At 33.6% G+C, this 13,444-nt stretch overlaps 2 protein-coding genes across 2 annotated transcripts; one reads left to right on the top strand and one right to left on the bottom strand.

Annotated features, from left to right (window-relative positions):
• Positions 1 to 1,590: 1,590 nt before the first annotated feature.
• Positions 1,591 to 3,306, bottom strand: LOC143615627 (large ribosomal subunit protein eL15-like). The gene is made up of 4 exons (XM_077088713.1): positions 3,218 to 3,306; positions 2,930 to 3,096; positions 2,028 to 2,225; positions 1,591 to 1,952 (listed from the first exon to the last, which is right to left on the bottom strand). Exons 1-4 carry the CDS (start codon positions 3,219 to 3,221, stop codon positions 1,707 to 1,709), a joined length of 615 nt encoding a protein of 204 aa, XP_076944828.1. The 5' UTR covers positions 3,222 to 3,306; the 3' UTR covers positions 1,591 to 1,706.
• A 4,882-nt stretch (positions 3,307 to 8,188) lies between these two features.
• On the top strand, positions 8,189 to 11,471 carry LOC143614926 (uncharacterized). Its single transcript, XM_077088222.1, has 4 exons — positions 8,189 to 8,586; positions 10,527 to 10,764; positions 10,974 to 11,067; positions 11,151 to 11,471. The coding sequence occupies exons 1-4, from the start codon at positions 8,189 to 8,191 to the stop codon at positions 11,432 to 11,434; spliced, it is 1,014 nt and encodes a 337-aa protein (XP_076944337.1). The 3' UTR covers positions 11,435 to 11,471.
• Positions 11,472 to 13,444: the final 1,973 nt, after the last annotated feature.

A 13,444-nucleotide genomic window follows, 5' to 3' on the forward strand; every position in this document is an offset into this window, starting at 1 on the left:
AGACTTGGATATTCGAACTGTCCAGTAAGAAGTGGAGTAAGTTGCTCCGGATTAGGCATATTGGGCCACACTATCTTTGGGCCGGCTCAAGAATTTTGACACATGTCATCATCTACCATCCTGCCAATATAATATCAACTATACAAATTTAATTTAGCGGGGTTAACATAAGCTTAAACTCTAATTAGATTGCTTATGCAACCAAGCTAGTTCGAGCGAACCAAGTTACACTAAATTACAAACTAGGTTTTATTCAGGAAGTTATGAGTCAAGAGTTAATTGTCATTTGCCTTATTAATTTCGTTGCAACATTATGTTAACTATCGTCACAAAAAACTCAAGAATATAGCAATGCCTGGTGTTATATCGTGGTATATATGTCTAATGATGTATTGGTGGTGTTTTGCATATAATGAGAACTTGTGTTAATCAACCTCACATGTCCTAACAAAGTTATAAATAACTTTAAATGTTGTATTAAATGAGGTTTTTATATATTTATAAATTATAAAATTTTATATATCTTAGAAATTCGTAAGGTATATTATTATACTTATTATTAAATTTGATCTTTTTGTTGTGTTTTTTTAACAATCCGTGTATTACACGAACTATATCCTACTTTTACAACTAAAGAGTACATAGAATAAATAATTAAAGATATGTTATTTGCTTCTTTAATCAAATTGTCACTCGTCTTAGGTGTTGTTTGTTTTTTAAGACAAAAGCTGTCTGCAATCTGATTTCACCTGAATTCATGTCTGCAACCAAAGATGTGATCTGAAGATCTGCAATATGAAATATAATACTGTTTATTTTATAAAATGTATATCATCTGCATAAATTGAAAATTATTAGGGGCTACTTTCTTTGGAACAAAAACGGGTTATCTTCTTTCAATATAAAACTCACCATATTTTCTTCTCCTTCTTTGCCAAATCTCATTCATTCTCAATTCAATAGTAATAATATTCATTCACGTATCCTTCAATTTCATTATGCATCAATACATCACTCATATCAATATGCAGTTCAATCACTTGCTTCTCGAGGAACCCATCAGAATCTAGGTTTGATTTGTTTTAATCTTGGATGGGGGTGGGTATGTGCAAAGTTTCTTTCCTGCGACGATGAAAATCGTTGGAGCGTTCGGTCTTGTGACGGGCGATGTCCAGTGACGATGCAGTGTTGTATGTTTTTGGGGCGGAGATCCGGTGACGGTGTCTATACCGTGAATATGTTTGTTTTCATTGGCGGTGTCCAGTGACGGGTGGAGATGCGGTGATGACCAGTGACGGTGCAACGGTATATGTTTTTAGGGCGGTGTTCGATGATGTGTAGTGGTGTATGTTTTATGGTTTGAAGATGACATGCAAAGAGAATAAGGAGATGTGAAAAAGTTAGATATTGTTTATTTTTAAAAGTTCTTTTTAAATCTTTAAAAGCAAAAGTCTTCATAAGCCTATGTTTGCGAAACATAGACCCCTTGCAAACATTTCCTTAGTCTTTTTATACTACTTTAAAGGCTACCAATCACTGATTAAGAAACTTTATAACCAAAAAACAGCAACAAAAAAGTTAAAACAAGCTAGTTCCCAAGTTTTAATCAAAACCAACACAAAAAACAGTCTCAATCCAAATTCTAAAACACGAAAATTTAGTATATCACCAAGTCCACAAAAAACAGAACGACACCGCATAAACAATTAACGGTAACGGCGGAGAGACAAAGTATTGTTCCTCTTCCACGTAGCTCTCCTTGATGGGCGCATCTTGTGGTTCAAATGTCCCCTTCCACGAAGCCCTCTGTACTTCTTACCAGCAGAAGTGAGTCCTCTAAGCTCCCTATGTTTATGCACAGGGTTGCAGAGCCAGTTGATCCTTGGATCATTGCGGATTGCAGCATGTGCGGGGTCCACCAAGATGACCTCAAAGTACTTGTATGTTGAGTCCTGCGTTCACAACTTGTATTCTCAGTCCAGAAATATATATGTACGTGTATAATAAGCAGATGCAAAGGCACATACCTGATTGAGCCAGTAAGAGTTGAGGACCTTAAGACCACCTAATTTCCTGCCAGCTCTTTCCTCAGCAACTGACCTTTTGCTACGTTGGAATTTGAGTTGGGTGACACCCTGGTTTGTTGGCTTTCCATACACGATACCTTTTGGAACCGGTCTCTTCCTTCCGCCACGCCTCACACGCACTCGATAGATCACGTAGCCCTGCAAGTTATTAGCATTTTACTGGTTCTGTAAACAGTATAAATAACATAACACAAAACCTAAACAAAAACTGTATGAAAATACATATTATCTAGCATCCTTCAATTAAAATATCTAACATCATGAACTTGCGCCTCCTTTAAAAAGTAAATATTCAAAAAACGTCACCTTTAGGTTTCAAGATACCAATAAGCATATGAGACCATATACACCAAGCAATGGTGATCAATCAAGCATAAAACACAAACAACTATATTACAAATCAACCGAAAATCAAGCATATAAGTTAAACTTCACCCAAAACCAATACTCGAGTCTTACTTAAAACTCTTATAATCAATATAAACCAGTAAACCATCAAATGCCAAAAATTTCAAATTATGCGTGTATTTATCAAAACAGGTACATTTTTTCAATGCAATTAATCGTCGTGCAACCGATTAATTATTCCATACAAAACTAGCTTAATAACATATCTCAAGAGCCCTCTATCAAACTCACCTAAACTTTCTTATAGTCATTTAAAACACAAGCAAACCCTAAAAACTGTGACTAATGAACAATTAAGCTAAAGTAATAGACACATCTAATCATCAAGTTGTAAATCAAGCATCAGTAATAAATCAATTAACTTTTGAACCTACAAAACAAACAAACGATAATAATAATAATAATAATAGTAATAATAATAAACAGAAGGCTACCTGTTTGGCTTTGTAACCCAACCGACGAGCCTTATCGGGTCGGGTCGGGTGAGTAACCCTAACAATGGAAGGAAGCTGACGGTACTCCCAGCACCTGACCCGCTGCATGAACCTCATGACATCCGACTGCTTCTTCCTCCATAGCTCCGACACGTAGGTATACGCACCTGTTCATCAAAATCACACGCCATTTCGAACTCAACAACTCAAAACACACAAATTTGAAGCACATTTTGTGAAATTGTAAACGGATATTCATGAAATTGAAAGAATATAGAGGTGTTTTACCCATTGCTGCAGCTTCTTCAGCCTCCGATCTGCAGAGAGTCGGCTGCTATTTCAGTATGATAATAATATGTAGTAGTTCAGGATTAGGGTTTTTGAGGCGAGGTATCTTCAGAAATTGTGAAACCAGTAGTGGCCCATTACCGAATGGGTTTTGGGCCTATTTGGACTTAACTGGATAAGTATACATAAAAGCCCATTGTGGATGATTCTTACTTCTTTTAGTCTTTAGAGGTGTAAGCAAACCGGTTAACCGGAAACCAAACTGGATCGGTTCGTTTATAAAACAAACCGAACTAAATCGTCGGTTCGTATAGTTGTTTGGTTATTTTACAATTAAAATCGGTTTTTTTTGTCTTAGACCAATTAAAACGGTTTAGAACCAAACTGAGCCCGTTAGGATTAGTTTGACTGGTTTCATGCTTAAACCGGTTTCTAAACTACACCGGTTTAGATCAAACCGGTTTTGAACATGCAAAACTCAAACCGGCTCACTGGCTAGATTTGGAAAAAAAATGATTTTGTACATCTTTCTATTTTTTATTATTATTATTTTTTTTGCTTCCTTCTTCTGAAGAGCATTTGGAAAAAAAATGATTTTGTACAGCTAGATTTTGTACATCTTTCTATATATGAGTGAGCATTGCTGGGGCGGAACTCTAGGCCTGACTTACCAAAAAAATTATTCATTTTTTTGTAATTACTTTAGTTTAAATATGTAGAGTAATAATAATTACTATGTTATTTATACGTTTAGTAGGTTAATTTTATTTATACCGTATGCTACTCCATAGAAAATATTCATTTTGACTCTTTATTCTTGTTATTTTATAATCTTTAACTTTGTTTGTATTTGAATCTTGGGCTTATTGTTAAGCAATATTCACGTAATAGAACTACGAAACCATGACTAACACACTTTTTATGCTCATTAACAATTGTGTTTTTCTTATTATTTTAAGTGGTTAGGGAGTCCATACTTGTTGATATTGCACGTGCATAAGAATTTGGAGTAAATTTTGTAAGTGGATATGTTACTACTTTTATATCGTCAACCATGTACAATTTGACATGCTATGTTCTTGTTGAACGAGATTTATAATACACATTTGTTTGTGAGGCAAATATTAGTCAGGGTTGTAGTGAAGCATAAAGATCGAAATGAATTACATAAATTTTAGGCAAAGATAGAGATTGGTAACGAACTTAGGGAGGAAAACCCATGAGGAAATGCATACTCTATTGGAGATTGGTAAAGAACTTAGCCAATGAGGAGATGCATACTCTATTGGATACGAAGGAATGGGAGCATGACATGCTTACGATTGCCAAAATTAGGGAGCAAAACCCATGAGTCATGTTCATAAAGGATGATGATGGATGAGTTTTGGTGAAAAGGATTTCTATGATCTTTTCAACAATGCTAATAGTCATCAATTATAAAGTGATAACTACACTGATCAAAGTCGACGAGAAAATAGCTCTTATGATCATATTATCGTTACAAAAGATGCAGAGGAGCTTTTGGGAAGATGAGAAGGGACAACATTTAAATCGAGGTGTGGAAGTGTATGGCAAATGAAGGAGTTCATTGGCTACTAAAATTGTTCAATGGTATATTCGAACACATAAGGGGCTAGATCAGTCATTAGTCTATTACAACGTTGATACACATTCTAAGAAGATTGATGGAAAAGTATAAGGAGAAGAAACAATATTTGCATATGATGTTTATCAATTTTGAAAACACTTTTGAAGGTATATCGAGATGATTCCATATGGTGTTTATCGACCTTGAAATGCTTACGATGGAACCGATCGTGGATCGGCCGTCGGACATAAACCTTGTTTTATGTGTTGGACTATAAATAGGTGTCTAATTTAACTGATTTCCATACTCGTTCTACTCAACAATTTCATATACACATTTAAGTAACACCTCTCTTCATTCTTCGTACTTTTCACATTAATTACATTATATATCATATAAATAGATAAAAAAATCAATGCTTCGTGTCGCATATGTTATTTTTTGTATATTAATGTTTTTTAAGGCTGTTATTTTGGCCTTTTATATAGTTACACTTTCAATTAAAATTCAAGCTGCTTACTTGGTTCCATCATCCATGACTGGAGTTACCATTCCCGACTCTTTAGATTAGGGATGAGCGTTTTCGATATTGGTACTAATTTGGTACCGTTGGCACCATATCGGTACCAAGCTGAGTTTTCAGTACCTGCATGATTCGATACGGTATATGTATTTCCCGAATTTTTCATGGAATACCGGTGTCGAATCGAATATTTTGGTACCGATACGGGTACCAAATATTTCCGAATTTCGGAATTAGGATTTTCAGGATCCTGAGCTCAACCCTACTCTATAGATTATTATAGATTATGTTCTTTTCTAATTGTGTCCCGAGTCTCCATGGCAATATCTTTTGCTCTTTTCTCCTTATGTACCGAGTCTCATGGCAATATTTTTTCTTTTGTCGGTAATCTCTCAATGTATGATGTATAGAGTTTTTTTATGTTTTATTTATTTATTTTGTTTTAAATATGATAATCTTATGAAATTACATTTTAGATTTAGTATCGCACCCGTAATGAATCCAATTGATACTGATTAAATTCGTATCAATTCGTCACAACAACACCTATGTTTTTGTTTTAAATATGTTAACAGATCTATATTTTGGGGTTAGTTCCAAACCATAACAAACGTAGTCAATGCTGACCAAATTTGGGTCAACATGCCGTAGCAACGATCTTGTTTTACCAACCGAGTGTTGTTTTAAATATGTAAATTTTTTGTATCATATGTCATACGAGTGTTACTACTAGTTTGCTATTATGGGTTTTCATTAACTTGTGTTTTGGGGTTAACATCGGTACCGGTTCAAACCTAACCGATACCAACTGAGTCTGTGCCCCTCGTCGCAACGCGACGGATTCTCTACCTTGTTAAGATTATAAAAGAGCAAAAACTAGAAGGGTACTACATCTTTTGTGTGTCGTTTTCAGAAACTGTAACTGGCAGGTTTTTTTTTTAACGGTGACTTTCTTGTATGTTAGCCCACTACACTCTCAAAATTTTGGAAGCCTTGTTGCCCCCACTTTGTTCAGACTATGTTGTCTTAACCGACCGATGCTGGTTTTAGAGTTTGGCTTGGGCGTTCCTTCGGGAAACCATAACGGTCATTTGCCATTTAACAATCGTTGTGTCACTACAAGAGCAAAACTCTCTAACGTAACACATATAGGGACGAAAACCAAGATGGGATCAGAATTCAAATTGATAACCTCACAAAACTTAACTCAAATCCTTCGTTGCCACAATCAAATTTGAGTCTATATTGAAAAACTCAAAGTCTCCTACCATTAATAAGTTACAAGTGATGATTTACTGTAATTGGTAGTTACTTTTTTTTTCCAAGACCACCGAATTAGACTGTAAAAGAAATATATATTTTTTAAAAAACGTACCAAAAATGCAGAAGGAATCCGAGGTCAAGTAGTTTATAGTTACACATACATTGGGCTGGACCTTTATGGGCTAGCTGTACAAGCTGACGTACACGTCAGCACGTGTCATTGGGATGAGATTATGCATGACACACGTGGCAGAGAAAGAAACACGGCCTGGTTGTTACGAAGAAACCTCAAATCGAATAATTTCAATCACCCACCGACGTTATCGTTTTTATTTAGCCTTTCAATGCTTTGCAAAATACTTTCCCCTTTTTAAATATCAACATCTATAAATATCCAACTTTCTTGTTTTTTCCTTTTGTAGCCTTTTTACACATTTTTATTAATAATAATTGTTTGTATTCAGAAAAACTTATGTCATGGTTTGAAAAATACAAAGTTTAAGATGGATTGAATTATTATCTTTTTTGCATACCAAATGACAATAATATCCTCTTAAAAATAGGTTCATCAATATGTTTATTAATGATGGTTGTGTACGTTTAAGAGTAAACTTAGAAAGTGGCTAATAAACTTTAAAAATAGACATTTTTAATAGGACAAATAAAAAAAGAAATATAGACACTTTTAATTAGACGGAGAGAGTATTAATTAAAAAAATTAAAATATCAATAGCTTTCGTTTTTAAACATAAAATATTAATACTCATACACATACCTTTTTTTGTTTTACTTTTTGTAACCCTTCATATAAATTTTATTAAACTAATAGTTAGTTTTATTAAAATATAATCAAGAAGAGTAAACTTACTATATCTTTTTTAAACGCTATAAGTCATTAAAGAATCAAATCATATCCTAAATAAACTTCTAAAAAGAGAATTTTGAGAGCAACTCGTCATGTACATCACCTTTAAGGCTTTAAAACCTAATCTTTTATCTACTTTCAAAACCTACTTAACTAAAACTTAAAAGCTATCATAATTAAACATTCTCATTTACAACTATTATAAGCACGATCTCTCTCGTGCTTGACTCATTGACAAACCCGAACCAAGCCGATATATCAATTCATTTACAACTAACCTAAAATTAAACGAGTATTTTTCAATCATTTGTGGTTGACTCATTTACAAACCCGAACCAAGCCGATCAGTTCATTTACAAACTAAACCAAAATCAAACAAGTAATTTTTAATCATTTTTTAGCAAGCGTCTATAAGTTTAGAAAACCCTAAACTTACCATAAAGTTGTTATACACACTATATAAATTAATAAAGAATCAAATCACACCCTAAATAAAAAAGATAACCTTCTTGAGAGCAACTCGTGTACATCATTTTAAAAAATCTTATCTTTTATTAGCATTAACAACTTACTTTAAAACCATTAAAAACATTCTCATTCTCATAAATCATCACTCACAAAATATAATATAATAATAACCGCATATCCACTTTACACGGCCTCATTAACATACCTATCTACACCTCTACATCTCCCACAACCTCCCAACAACACCATCACATCACACACACAATGAGACGATCATACGGCCCACGAATGGGCGTCGGCGGAGGCATGCTCAAAACCGTTCACAGGGCCATGAGGTTCGGCATCGGTGGCAACACGCCACAAGAATCATATGCCACAAGAAGTAATAATAATAATAATAACCAACACTTAAACCCCACCTTGACTCTTAATAATATTAATAGTACCTCTCCGCCACGTTCTTATCTTAACCACCCTGTGCCGGAGCCGCATAACTGGTTTACCACGTCTCCAGCTGGCGGTGAGGAGTATGATTGGGAGTATGTTGGTGGTGGTGGTGGTATGAGTGATGGTGATAGTGTGCATGGGTTTTATGATGATTATGGGTTTGGTGGTGTGCCTACGGAACAAGAAGTCCAACATGCAGTTTCTTCTCTTCATGAGTAAAGTTTTATATATGTTTTGTATTTATAGTTTTATTATACTTTTATTGTTTGTGATTTTTTTTTTGAAATAATGGTGTTTGGTGAGAAATTGTTTATGAATTCATATGGTTTTTGGGACGTTTTCACATCTAGTGAATTCGGTGGTTTAAAATTAATTAGCTAGGGCTTGGAATTTCTGACACGGTTTGGGTTTAATCTTAACATGTTTTATGCTTCAAAAAGATAAATATATTTTATTAAAGTATTTTCACATATAATGTTTTTAGTGGTTTAAAATTAATTAGTTAGGGCTTGCAATTTCTGACACGGTTTGGGTTAATCTTAACATGTTTTTGTGCTTCAAAAAAATAAATATATTTTATTAAAGTAATTTCACATCTAATGTTTATGGTGGTTTAAAATAAATTAGCTACGTCTTACAATTTCTGACACAGTTTGGGTTTAATTTTAACATGTTTTTTGCTTCAAAAAAATAAATATATTTTATTAAAGTATTTTCACATCTAATGTTTCTAGTAGTTTAAAATTAATTAGTTAAGGCTTGCAATTTCTGACACGGTTTGGGTTAATCTTAACATGGTTTTTTGCTTCAAAAAAATAAATATATTTTATTAAAGTAATTTCACATCTAATGTTTCTGGTGGTTTAAAATAAATTAGCTAGGTCTTACAATTTCTGACAGAGTTTGGGTTTAATCTTAACATGTTTTTTGCTTCAAAAAAATAAATATATTTTATTAAAGTATTTTCACATCTAATGTTTCTAGTGGTTTAAAATTAATTAGTTAAGGCTTGTAATTTCTGACACGGTTTGGGTTAATCTTAACATGTTTTTTTGCTTCAAAAAAATAAATATATTTTATTAAAGTAATTTCACATCTAATGTTTCTGGTGGTTTAAAATAAATTAGTTAGGTCTTACAATTTCTGACACAGTTTGGGTTTAATCTTAATATGTTTTTTGCTTCAAAAAAATAAATATATTTTATTAAAGTATTTTCACATCTAAAGTTTCTGGTGGTTTAAAATAAATTAGTTAAGGCTTACAATTTCTGACATGGTTTGGGTTAATCTTAACATGTTTTTTTGCTTCAAAAAAATAAATATATTTTATTAAAGTAATTTCACATCTAATGTTTCTGGTGGTATAAAATAAATTAGTTAGGGCTTACAATTTCTGACACGGTTTGGGTTAATCTTAACATGTTTTTTTGCTTCAAAAAAATAAATATATTTTATTAAAGTATTTTAACATCTAATGTTTCTGGTGGTTTAAAATAAATTAGTTAGGGCTTACAATTTCTGACACGGTTTGGGTTTAATCTTAACATGTTTTTTGCTTCAAAAAAATAAATATATTTTATTAACGTATTTTCACATCTAATGTTTCCAGTGGTTTAAAATTAATTAGTTAGGGCTTGCAATTTCTGACACGGTTTGGGTTTAATCTTAGCATGTTTTTAACAAGTAAATATATAGTATTTTATGTGTTAATGTAGATGAAGACTTTGTGGATTTTGGTTTCAAATGCTTTATGGATTATTATGTTATACAGTAATTAAAACTTTTATAAACTTTATGTAATTTTTGTTTCAATGCATGTATTATATATCATGATTGGCGTATTGTTAATTTGTTTGGAGAAGATGACACGATTAGCTATTGTGTCATGTTTGTGTCTAACACTATATATAATCGTGTCTTATTGTATCCGTATCATGTTTGATATGTTATGCCAGTAATAAAATCGAGATTTGTTGGGAATTGAACATGGCTTGTTGAGATTGTGACAAACGGTGCTTTCAAACCACGAAAACGATAGATGCGAAAATGTGTTAAAAATCACACCAAAAATGAAAAGACTTCTCACAAAACACGATTTTTTTAAAAAATATTCAAATATTTGTGTGTTAAATTGAGTTGGATTGATGAATGTTAGGGTTCTTGAGCCGATTGCGTTAGCCCAATTGACGAGGAACCGGGATACGTGTCAGACCGATGATGATTCTAATTATGATGAGGTTGAAAAGATTTCAAGTCCAACCAGTCTTCGGAGATCAGGATCGGGGTTAGACTGGAGTGAACCGTCGATGCAGCTATGTTACTCAACAAGTGCATTGCAAAAGGATAACGTTCTTAATGCTTTTCATCTGTTGCAAACCGAGCCTTCAGTTCAGGTATACTCATACATATGTTTGCAACTTAGAAACATATATTTCTAGATTCTTGTTTTGGATATTCACCAAAATAATCATTGAAACTTACGAATTAAAATATACATTGTTTTTGTTTTGTTTTGGTTTTTGCTAATAAACATTAATTAAAAACAACCAATGGTTAATTGATAGCTTGAATTGGTTAACTGGTTTCAATTTTCATCATCTAGAGAATGGTCGCATCCTTATCAAAAGACCCGGCCGTTTGGGGCGCCATTTGGAACAATGAAGTGGTACGCAAGCTTCGTGAATCCATACGTGAAGGTTTGTATATGTTTAAGGGTAGTGTTTTTGTTTTCTTTTTCTTTCTTTTTTTGTATTTTGCTAATAATGCATACTTGCAACAGATCAAAGTGTTTATGATGAAGGTGAGGCTCGCGTTGATGACTCAAATCCGGTTTCACAGGTTCTACGTTGGATATTTGCAAATACAAAGGATAAAGTGATTGAAATGTTGGAGAAAATCTCAAAGGTTGTGAATGAGTTGGTTCAGCCTATGATGAAGGATGAAAAGGTGAAAAAAGGTGCCAATGCTGGCCTCGAGTCGTTTGAAGAGAAGCTTAGAAACTCGTTCTTTCTTTCGATTGTGGTGCTCTTGATTGTGGTTGTGAGTCGTTCCGGGAAGCATTGATCATGGTCTCTGTCTGTGAGCCGGACCCACGGGTATTGATCATGATCTTCGTTTTGAGTTACACGTGTAAGCATGATCATGATCATGATCATGTTTATATGTTTGACTTGCTACTTTGACATATCATGATTTTACTTGGTCATGTTTCCGTCTCATAGACGCATAATTTGCTGACATGACACCATTGAAACTTTTTTCCTTGAATATTTGTTTTTGGATGTAGTGTTTTTGGACTAGAAGGTAGAAGGCTATGACTGATATGGTCTTGTTTAAGTGACTTTTACAGTTTTACGTTTATTTATATATCCATGTGTTATTTTTTGGGTAGGAGTCGTAGGACAGTATACACAGTGTACTTTTATGAACTTGTAATAGATGACTCGGTCTAGTGACTATCAAACACAACTCTAAGAGCAACTACAATGCACTTCAAGGCTCAAGGTTTGAATACATTATGGACTGAGCTAGGTAAGGCGTTGATGTGGAGATTTGTTATAAAATTTGATTAAATATAAATTAATTGTAGAGGTAGGTGATGATGTTGTGCCGTGACGGTTTGTGGAGGTCTGTTGTTGTGAAAGAAAGTGAAGGTTTTTAAGAAAAGTTTAAAATCTGATATGGTGTTTGTGAATGTTTGTTGTGGACTAGATTTCAAACTTTTCTTAAAAATCTACACTTTTCTTATGAACGTTTGAGACAAGCCCAAGCCTCAAATAAAGCTTGTATGGACGTTTGAGGCCCAAGTCTAAAAAAGTTTGAAATCTGATGTGACGCAAGCAGATCGTCTGCACCCCTATGCAAATTGCGGTGAAAGTACCGATTAAATGGGCATTTGATTTTTTATTACTAACCGTCACCGAATATTAGCCAAACGGGGAAATGAGGACACGTTATAGTTCTTGCAATGACTTTGAGGAGGAACACATTACATGTCTTGCAATATATTGTCTGACATTAGAAATAAATTGAACTTCATGAAAAAATTGGGGTTTCTATTTGTATCTAGCATTAACAACAGGTTTGTTTTGTTTGCCATTTGATCCTTAGGCTTAAGAAACTTTGGAATTGTTTGCGTTTTTGAGAGCTAGAGAAGAAGTGTAATCAAACCTAACACCTAACACGCACTAACTGGAGAAGGGGGGGGGGGGGTTTAAAATGGTCAACCAATTTATAATGACTAGAAACGTCTACATTGCCGTCAAAAAATCCGGTTACTAATAGCAATAGCAATACTTCGTAGGGTCACTATAAGCTTAATAGTCCATTATCATGTAAAACATATGTTCCAAAGGCCCAAACTATCCTTCATAGGCTTTATCATGTGAAATTGTGAACCATACTGTTTCAAAGGCCCAAATTATACCAACCATGTTTTGGGCCTACCAGTAATCCATTGATATATCCTAACCCAATACCCAAATCATCACAAAAATAGTGCCCAATATATGCCCGATTTTTTTACAGGAAATTATATTTAACTATTGTAGTTTTTGAATTTATTTTTAACTTTTGGATTTTATAACCTATTTTTTTTTCAAGTAGTATATAGTTTATTTTATTTTCCCAAAACTTTGAAAAAAATATTAGTTTTCTAAAAAGTACAGTTAACAATTCGTCGATAATTGCGTTTATATTTATGCCTCTGCTCCCCATTAATATAATGTAAAATTTGAAACGGCTTTATACATTTTGAACTTTTACCATGCATGTTTAATGGAGTTCAAATTAACAATGCTAAGAATTTGGAGATTGAATAAGTGGGTGCATGGTGCCATTTTCTATCAATCATATGAATGGATCAATGTGCTTAACAAGACAGACAGTTGCCACTAAAGTGTTAGGATCCAAAAACCAAAACTGATCAAGTTCTTTAGACAAGCATTCAGCTAGCTAGTCAGTTGGCTTTAAGCCATAACAAGAAACAAAATTACCATGTTGCACCTGAGCTAGCTCCTTCTCTTCTTGTATCCTACTTCAAAATTGGCTCCTTATTCTCCAACAGATCATTCA

The sequence above is a fragment of the Bidens hawaiensis genome, unplaced genomic scaffold (assembly GCF_021521415.1).
Source record: "Bidens hawaiensis isolate Kalapana, Puna unplaced genomic scaffold, B.hawaiensis_p1.1 tig00002306_1, whole genome shotgun sequence".
Taxonomy (NCBI): Eukaryota; Viridiplantae; Streptophyta; class Magnoliopsida; order Asterales; family Asteraceae; genus Bidens; species Bidens hawaiensis.

Coding starts and splice junctions, on each gene's coding strand:
- LOC143614926 (XM_077088222.1), top strand. CDS start 8,189: ATGAGACGATCATACGGCCCACGAATGGGCGTCGGCGGAGGCATGCTC. Junction 8,587..10,526: donor GCAGTTTCTTCTCTTCATGA/GTAAAGTTTTAT, acceptor GATGAATGTTAG/GGTTCTTGAGCCGATTGCGT. Junction 11,068..11,150: donor TCGTGAATCCATACGTGAAG/GTTTGTATATGT, acceptor TACTTGCAACAG/ATCAAAGTGTTTATGATGAA.
- LOC143615627 (XM_077088713.1), bottom strand. Junction 2,226..2,929: donor TGGGTTACAAAGCCAAACAG/GTAGCCTTCTGT, acceptor AATAACTTGCAG/GGCTACGTGATCTATCGAGT. Junction 1,953..2,027: donor ACTCTTACTGGCTCAATCAG/GTATGTGCCTTT, acceptor TTGTGAACGCAG/GACTCAACATACAAGTACTT.